Source organism: Hyposmocoma kahamanoa, unplaced genomic scaffold (genome assembly GCF_003589595.1).
Source record: "Hyposmocoma kahamanoa isolate Upper Pololo Valley unplaced genomic scaffold, ASM358959v1 76, whole genome shotgun sequence".
Taxonomy (NCBI): domain Eukaryota; kingdom Metazoa; phylum Arthropoda; class Insecta; order Lepidoptera; family Cosmopterigidae; genus Hyposmocoma; species Hyposmocoma kahamanoa.
Window position 1 is genome coordinate 11,506,131 of NW_020653900.1, and position 8,483 is coordinate 11,514,613.

The 8,483-nt window shown below is 36.6% G+C and overlaps 1 protein-coding gene across 1 annotated transcript; it reads right to left on the reverse strand.

Annotated features, from left to right (window-relative positions):
* Positions 1 to 1,132: 1,132 nt before the first annotated feature.
* Positions 1,133 to 7,944, reverse strand: LOC113232566 (keratin, type I cytoskeletal 9-like). Its single transcript, XM_026467335.1, has 3 exons — positions 7,873 to 7,944; positions 2,012 to 2,189; positions 1,133 to 1,675 (listed from the first exon to the last, which is right to left on the reverse strand). The coding sequence occupies exons 1-3, from the start codon at positions 7,912 to 7,914 to the stop codon at positions 1,398 to 1,400; spliced, it is 498 nt and encodes a 165-aa protein (XP_026323120.1). The 5' UTR covers positions 7,915 to 7,944; the 3' UTR covers positions 1,133 to 1,397.
* Between the last annotated feature and the right edge of the window lie 539 nt (positions 7,945 to 8,483).

Sequence of the window (8,483 nt, forward strand, 5' to 3'; positions counted from 1 at the left end):
AAATTTAGTCGTTTTGTTTGATCACACGCGTCCAAAAAGTCCAGTCAGATCAACGGAATTTTTCTTTGTGTTCGATCTTTCTACAAATAATAAAGTGAATCAAAGTTTTCTCATTAATTTAGCGCAACTCTGTCACTCAAACTGTTTCTTTGTTGTCTGACAAGTGAAGGTTATAAATGAATTTCAGCAGAGTGTATATGTGGTTTTCTATGTTCACCCCGTGCATAGTACCAGGCGAAATTGGAACTCCAGGCGTGTCTTTTATTTAGTAGTAATCATTTCGCACCCTTGGTTATAATAAGTATAGTATATTATAACCAAGGGTGTGGAATGTTTCCTACTATATAAATATAAATATAAAGTATGGCCATACCTACCTGCAAAATGACAACTTTTCAGGAGAGAGATTTGAAGATAGTACGAACAAAATTAGTCGGAAAATTTTATGCATAATATAGAAGAGATATAAAATTTTTTATTGAAAATTTTTTTTTTATTTTAAATACATATATATTTTATATGTAGTTTATATTATTTTTTGCCTTCATGTCATAATAGTACTTTTGGCTTATTGTCACATGTGGCTTTATTACACCAAGGGTACAATTTGTATTGAGTTTTTAGTTTCTGACTGGTAATTAAAAGGGAAGTTATCTGACTTCTCATACTGGATATATTGTTACAAGCTAAAAAGTTGATAGACAAAAACTGTGTTTGCAAATACATTTTGTTTATACTTTAAGGAATATCCATTTTATGCATTTCGCACCACTGTGCTTGGTGCCGACACGTCGCCAACAGACACGGATTAGGGTTATCTGCATCACAAAGCCGGCCCAGTGCCAGGCGTCGTCGGTTGGTTGGAACCTAAAGCCACCTACTTTGCGGAAAGGTGCAACTGCTGTTCACACCTTGGGTGGTGTTTTGTTGTTTGTGTTGATTGAAACAACTTACACTACATTGTTCCAAGTCACATGATTTAACAGAAAATGGACGAAATCCAATAAACCAGATTCACCCACCATTGAGGGTGGAATATTTTCATCAAATTTTAATGATACCACTACAGAGGTACCCCCGTTCCACCAAAAACGTCAACTAAATTGATTCACAAAATGGCGGAGTAATGGCAAAGACATACAAAAAAACACAGTCGAATTGAGAAACTCGTCCTTTTTTTTTCAAGTCGGTTGAAAATAGCGTTTCATTAGAACAGTATGAATACTTTATTTCATTATAATATCTACACATTTTGTTATGTCTAGCACACTAAAATGCACCCAGATGCCCTTTTGTACCAGGAAATAACAAAATTAACGAAGTCCAACAAACAAAATCCTTTTATTTCTCAAAAGTCAGTGTATTTGTTAGCGTACACAACGAAGTTGTAAACCCAATTAATGTTTCCCAGATTGATTATTCTGCAGAGCCTGGGCTTGGCTAGCCAGATCGGCGAAACCTCTCATGGTTTTTATGGTGCAAGGGTCATTGAAAAACTTGAAAGAATTGTATGCCAGCTGAGCCTGTCCTACTCCAGGAAAGTTCTGAGCTCCACCGGGGATCGGCAAACCGCCAGTTGCTGATGAAGAGGACGACGAGGACGAACTTGCAAAGCCAGGGAGTCCTCCGAGACCGCCAGCAGTGGCAGAACTGGATCCGGAACTTGAAGATCCTCCTGATTAAGGTTTGTGGAATGTACTTGTGTTGACTACCTTGGTGGCCCGACTCGAACCGAGGTCACGGGTTCGATTCCCAGTAGGACCAAATTGGGAGCGGAACTTTTCTACATTGGTTCTGGTCTGGGTATTCAGGGGAGTGCCCCAAAGTGAATTGCGGTGCTCTAGTACTCATAGTACAGGGAATTCCCTAGTTTAAACCAGGCAATTGGTGTAGTTGTCTGGCACATTGTTATTAGTTAGTATGCAATACTGGCATGTTTATAGTGTACAATGGCCAAAATACCCGAGTACGTACTTCCTCGTTAACAACAAAAAAATATATAGGTACTCACCAAATCCAGGAATACTAGGGAATCCGGAGCTGGAGCCAGGACCAGATTCGGCGGACCGGCCACGCCCAGGAATGCCATACTGGCCGCCGGAGCCCGTCATGCTGGATATTTGACTCATGCCAGGGATCCCGAACACACCGCCTTCTTTCTTGTCTTTCTCACCTGCCTCACTTTGGCCCTTGAAGAATAAATTCAAATGAAATAATGTAAATTTTCGGTCAATTACAAAATACATGTTCTTAGAGGCTTATCGCGTCAAAACTATACATGAATTGAACCTAAAGAAATAACATTTAGGGTGTTAATAGTTTCCAAATTTTGGCAGAAATCTTTCAAGACTGTTCCGTCACGTTAAAAAGGAAAATAGCCCGAAATAACATCATTTTAGTCTAGAGCAATTGGAACGATCTACCGCCTCCTATTCGCAACGCAGTTTCTGCATCGGGCTTCCGTAGAAAAATTAAGGAAATACCATTGATAAACAACGACAGCTTCCATCTAATTTAAAATTATTCTATCATATATATTACTTATTACAATTATTTCTCAGGCATTATTATTGTGAATATTTTTTATTTTTTGTACTGTAATGTATAGCTTTATTAAAAGCACAATGCACATTTATAGAATAATTGTGGATTACAATTACATTCTTGTTTTTGATTAGTTTTATCACCTTGTCTTGTAATTTTATTTTACTTTACTCTTGGTTTTAAATACTTAACATTTGTATGTTAAGTATTTGAAATCGTCTACCTCCTCTTAGGCTCCAGCTGAAAACCGGCGCTGAGGCTCTGCCTAGCTTTAAAGCTAATCTTTTCGGCTAATATTGTAAACTTTAGTGTTTGATCTATTACTTATCTTCTTGTTTTGTTTTTAAACATAATAACTAAAACAAGTTACTTATTATGTTCTAATATTATTTGAGAATAGTCGAATAAATGTTTCTTTCTTTTTTTCTAAAGGTTTCTCTAAAAATAGAAAGCTTTGCCATGCTTCAAAGAAATCCTGTAGATTGCCGTAAAGCTGCAATTAATTTTACCTATGATCTTCACGGTAAGGAATGAGATTGTGTTAAGGTCTATAATCTACCCCTTACTTACTCGAATCACAATTGGAACCGGACCGAACTCCAGCATCGCGGCATTTAATAACATTTTTTTTAATGATACCATGTGACGGTGCGGACCGATCGTGCAACTGGTGCACTACGACCGCGCCCGTCATCCTGAGTTGACGAGTCCCATGTGCCTGTAATTTTACCAGCGCCCTGAACGCAATAATGCTCGCATTACTGCTTCGCGGTAAAATAGGTAAAGTGGCAGTACTTCCCTGGACGAACTTTTCAACAAGGAGTTCTACTGCTAACTTCAATGCTGCTGCTCCATAAACTCGTTACACTACAGCCTCGTAATCGTGCAATCCAACAGTAGGGCCAATTTTGATTGGTAAAGAAAGCCCGTTTGTAAGCAAGCTTCAGCATCGAGCATGCTCATGACATCATCATTATCCACAGCCGGACTTCACCTGCTGCTGGAAATAAGCAGTTTGTGCCGCTAACCATTATACGTACACTTCTCGCCCTTTTCCCATCGGTTTAGGCAGACCACGGAAGAAGAAAAAAACAATGGAAGCGCCTTAAACCCCGATAACTACCAGAACCGATGTCGCCAAAACTCACACATTCTCAATCTGAAATACCACAAAATCTTGGTCGTAGTTTCAAATTTAAAAAGAAATAACAAATTCTGTATTGTTAATACAATTTAAACTTTACCCGGTTGGCATATCGTTGAAAGTTCAATACCGTCAATACCTATTATTGCAAGTTACGACGTTTTGATATTATATTGAAATTTCCATCAATGTGCTGCCATCTACCGGTTAGTTGCTGAACGACGACGAATTGGAGTTATCAATTTAGTCCTTTAAAAAGATGCCACCATGTCTGCCGTCCACTAACTAAAATGCGGCTAAATGACAAATAGTCAAATATCCATTTTAAATAGCAAAGGATAGAGCACTAAATTAAAACAGTTAGAATAACGTGTTCGACTTATCGGAACTTACCCTAACGATGCATAGCTGAAATATCACTAAACAATTTCAATATTCTAAAACTGGGTTTCGTTTATGATATCTCAAAGAAATATTTTGGCGCTTAGCAGCTTTTTAGTTAGTGGATGGCAAACATTGCAGGGGTATAAGCTTTAATTGCGATTCTTGTAACAAAAAAATATTTCGATAAACAGAAAATTGAAAATTTATTAAAATAAGACTTTCCGATGATATGAAATACCACCATGGGTAATGAAAAGTTGTGATTTTGCAGATATGGTCTTATTACACCAAAGATACGGTTGCAGTTTGAACTTTAATTTCCAAGGTACGAACTTTTGTGAATGTTTCGTAAGAACGGTGAACGAAAATATCGTGATGAAATCTGCATGTCGAAGAAGATTTACAAGTCCCCTTCCCGCATTGAGTCAGCGTGGTGGATTATGGTCTACACTGAGACTCTAAGGAGAGTTTACGAGACACCTGTTCATATTTATTTATTGCAATTCATATGTATAGTACAGGTTAATAAGCTTAATAGGTACATACATGTGATACCTTGTAAGGCCGTAGCAAATTAAACTAATTACATAAGAACATTTCAAACTAAAACATAATCAATTGACATAAACATTGCATTATTATTTGTATAATATATATATATAAGCACCTTCTATACATGAGAATATCTGAAATAGATTGGATGCCCCTTTATCAAATAAGATAGATGAAGCTGTCGACTACTTGTACTCAGCTATTAGCAATATAGTGGAGGAAGTTGTTCCATTTAAGAAACCTAGTAAGCCTACTAACTATCCGGTATGGTTTTCTGCTGAAACTATATATTTAAACAAACTCAAAAATAAATATCACAAAATGTACAAAGAAACAAACTATCAACTCTATTATGGTTTCTTCTACTACTATAGGAAAATGGTTCTGAGAGGATCAAAATGTGATTTGATTAAATATTATAAAATGGTTCAGGGTGATATCAAGCGAAATTCTTCGTTATTCTGGGCGTTTGTGAAGAAGCACAAAATGTCATGTCAGCCAGCTACATTTGGTACCACGGGCCCACAGGAGATAGTTGACTCATTTGCTCAATTTTTTCAAAGTGTCTTCCTCCCTACTCTACCAAATCTCTGTGTCGAAAATGCTTGTGATAGTGTTGCTACTTTTCCACATCTTGCCACTTTCCAAAGACATATTAGTGTTGATGAAATTAACGAGATTGACGTGCGCAAAGCTATCAAATGCCTAGCGCCTAAATACACACAGGGCCCTGACGGGATCCCTCAGTTTGTGGTCAAAGATTGCTGCGAAGTATTTGTTAAACCACTTTGTTAATTATATAACCTACCAATTGGAACAAACTTGTACCCACGACGTTGGAAATTATCTAAAGTTATACCTGTACACAAGAGTGGGGCGAAGGGTGATATAAGAAATTACCGGCCTATTGCTATTATCTCAGTATTTGCAAAAATATTCGAAACGGTGCTCTACTCGACCATAGCATTACAGCTGCGTGGATGGTTTTGTGACGAACAACACGGTTTTTTGCCGCAGCGCTCAACTACGTCCAATCTTCTGAATGTAACTACTTTAATTGTGTCAAAAATGGATCAGAATACTCAGGTTGATGTTGCCTATTTCGACTTCCGAAAAGCTTTTGATCGGGTCAACAATGACCAATTACTTATAAAAATGGGTGTTGCGGGATTTACTACTCAGTTAATGAAATTCTTTTGTGCGTATTTTCAAGATAGAAAGCAGTACGTAGAATAGGAAAACTTTAAATCTTCCCCTTATATAGTTGCTTCTGGTATAGGGCAAGGTAGCAGTCTCGGCCCTCTCCTTTTTTACTGCTTGTAAATGACTTTCCTACATCTGTAAAATCTTCTGTCTGCCTTATGTTTGCTGACGATGTCAAACTCGCTTTGCCGGTGAAGTGCACCGCGGACTTTGATCTACTCCAAGTTGATATTAACAGCATTTTCGCTTGGAGCCGGGACAACAGCTTGGAGATGAATGTTGAAAAGTGTTCAGTGATGTCTTATTCCCGGAGAGATCCAATCCTCAATGAGTACAGCCTCGGTGGCACGACCTTGAACCGTGTGAAGTCTGTTCGTGATTTGGGAGTAAGATTCGATTCTGAGCTCAAATTTAACAATCATATTATCGATATATGTAATAGTGCTTGGAAAAGTCTTGGCTTCATCAAGCGGCAATCTAAGTTTTTTGACCATCGACAGGCAATTTGTAATTTATGTATAACGCCTTTGTTCGAAGTAAATTGGAAGCTACGTGCGCAGTATGGAATCCCCACAATAAACTCTATATAGCAAATGTTAGAACGAATCCAGAAATCATTTTTGAGGTATTTGTATAGTAAACTTTATGGGTACTATCTTATATGTACCCTACACCCTTTATTTTGGGCATGGTATCGTACAGATCGCTTGAGATCAGGCGAAAACTGGCGCTACTAAAATATATTTTTAACCTAATAAGAGGATGTATAATTAACCCTCCCCTCTTGGCTCAAGTTCCTTTTTTTATCCCGCCAATCTCACGCTACGTCTTTCGTCAGCGCAAATACCCTCTATTCAACTTCCATTTAACCCGCACAGTGACACTAATAAGGACACCATTCTTCGAAGCATTGGCCGTAATTGAATCGTTAAGCAAAACAAATGATATTGTCGCATTTAGCAACACTGAATCAAAATTTCTAACATCCGCTGGTTACTATTAAGAGGCGGTCACAAGCTCTGTGGTCCAAATTCTGCATCCTATCTTTGGCCGGTGATCGACTCAACCTTTTTTTTTGTGACTATGACTTACATGTTTAGTTATAAGTACTATAAGTGTAAGTTGTACAAACTAAATAAATAAATAAATAAATAAATAAATTATTATTATACATGTATTATATGTATATTTTATAGATATATTTATGTCTTATTATATTCTTTATTAAATAGTTTGTAATTAATAGTAAAGACAAATAATTATTAAAATCATTACTAAATTATTCAAGCACTTTTATCATCAAAAAGTTCAGACAAATTTATAATAAATTTTTAATGAAAAAATATTTTTCATTGTTCAAGAGTGGGATGTATAATCAGTGACAATGATGATGATGGACGAAATCTTGAAGCGTTTTTTGCACGCTAGTGTGGAATTTTTTTTTAATTCGAACTTGACGATGGTCTGTGGTGCACCTTACTTTTTCTTTCGATGAAAAAGAAGATAATGACATGATACGCGATTTGTCGTACATTACTTGTCTATGTAATATAAATCCGTTGGTATCTATATTTTATTCTTATTATTGTTGACATTAAATTGACAATGATAACTAATTGTGTTTGTTAAATTATTTTAATACGTCGAAGCAGTAAAATAATTTCAACAATCACTTAATCACACAAAATTATAGAAATACAAGCAAGAATAAAAATAGATGATCCGCCATTTTCCTCGCTATAGTGAGGTGAAAAGTTGTGTGTTTCGCTTGGCAGCAAAGCTGTTTTGCGTCTCGTGGCTTGAAACCTTCGCTACGCTCAGGAATCTAAGCTTCCTTCGGTTGCTCAGGTTTCAATACAAGCACTCGCGTGAAACAGCAACTTTGCAGCCTTGCATAACAAATAACTATTCGTCATTCGTAGTTCATGAACTATATAAGCCTAGCGAACAATGGCCTAAAACCCTCGCCCGAGAAGGACGTATAAATGGGATGATGATTATGACATACTGACTATTACTTCTAAGTAAATAAACGATTCACTTACCACGAAAGCCACGAAGCAAGCAAAAGCTAACACCTTGTACATCTTTGACTTTAAAAACAAAATGTAACTGAACGACCAAGCAACAGAATGCAGTATAATACGTATTAGTTAAATATAAACTCTTTATATACTAAACCTGTATACATTATCATTGAACAGTAAATTTCGATAGTTAATACCGTAAACTTGTAGGTAATCTTTAGTTAATAGAACCGATTCGGTTAGTTAATTTTAACTTTTTGATATGTAGATTAAGTCATTAGGACAATTAATAGGCAACGTAGTTGCTATGTAGGTACACTCGGCGACATATCAAGCTTTATGAATTGTTCTTTTCGTAAAGTGTAAACGTTATGTAATAGTACATTATTGCAGAAGCCGGTAAGTAAAGGATTGCTGGACGAGTATACGTATACGAGTCAAGCAATCCCCGTTTCCGCCGAGGCAAGTATAGAATTTTTCTCAAACAATGTGAGGAAATAATAAAAAACTAAAGAGAGGAATAATATCGCTCTTCTCACTAGCACTCATTTTCGCGACCAAAATACAAAAAAGACGAAAAATAAAAGAATACTAAAACAGTTTAGGTTATTTTTTTTTTGTAGGCATAA

Coding starts and splice junctions, on each gene's coding strand:
- LOC113232566 (XM_026467335.1), bottom strand. CDS start 7,914: ATGTACAAGGTGTTAGCTTTTGCTTGCTTCGTGGCTTTCGTG. Junction 2,190..7,872: donor CTTGCTTCGTGGCTTTCGTG/GTAAGTGAATCG, acceptor TTATTCTTCAAG/GGCCAAAGTGAGGCAGGTGA. Junction 1,676..2,011: donor CCCTAGTATTCCTGGATTTG/GTGAGTACCTAT, acceptor AACCTTAATCAG/GAGGATCTTCAAGTTCCGGA.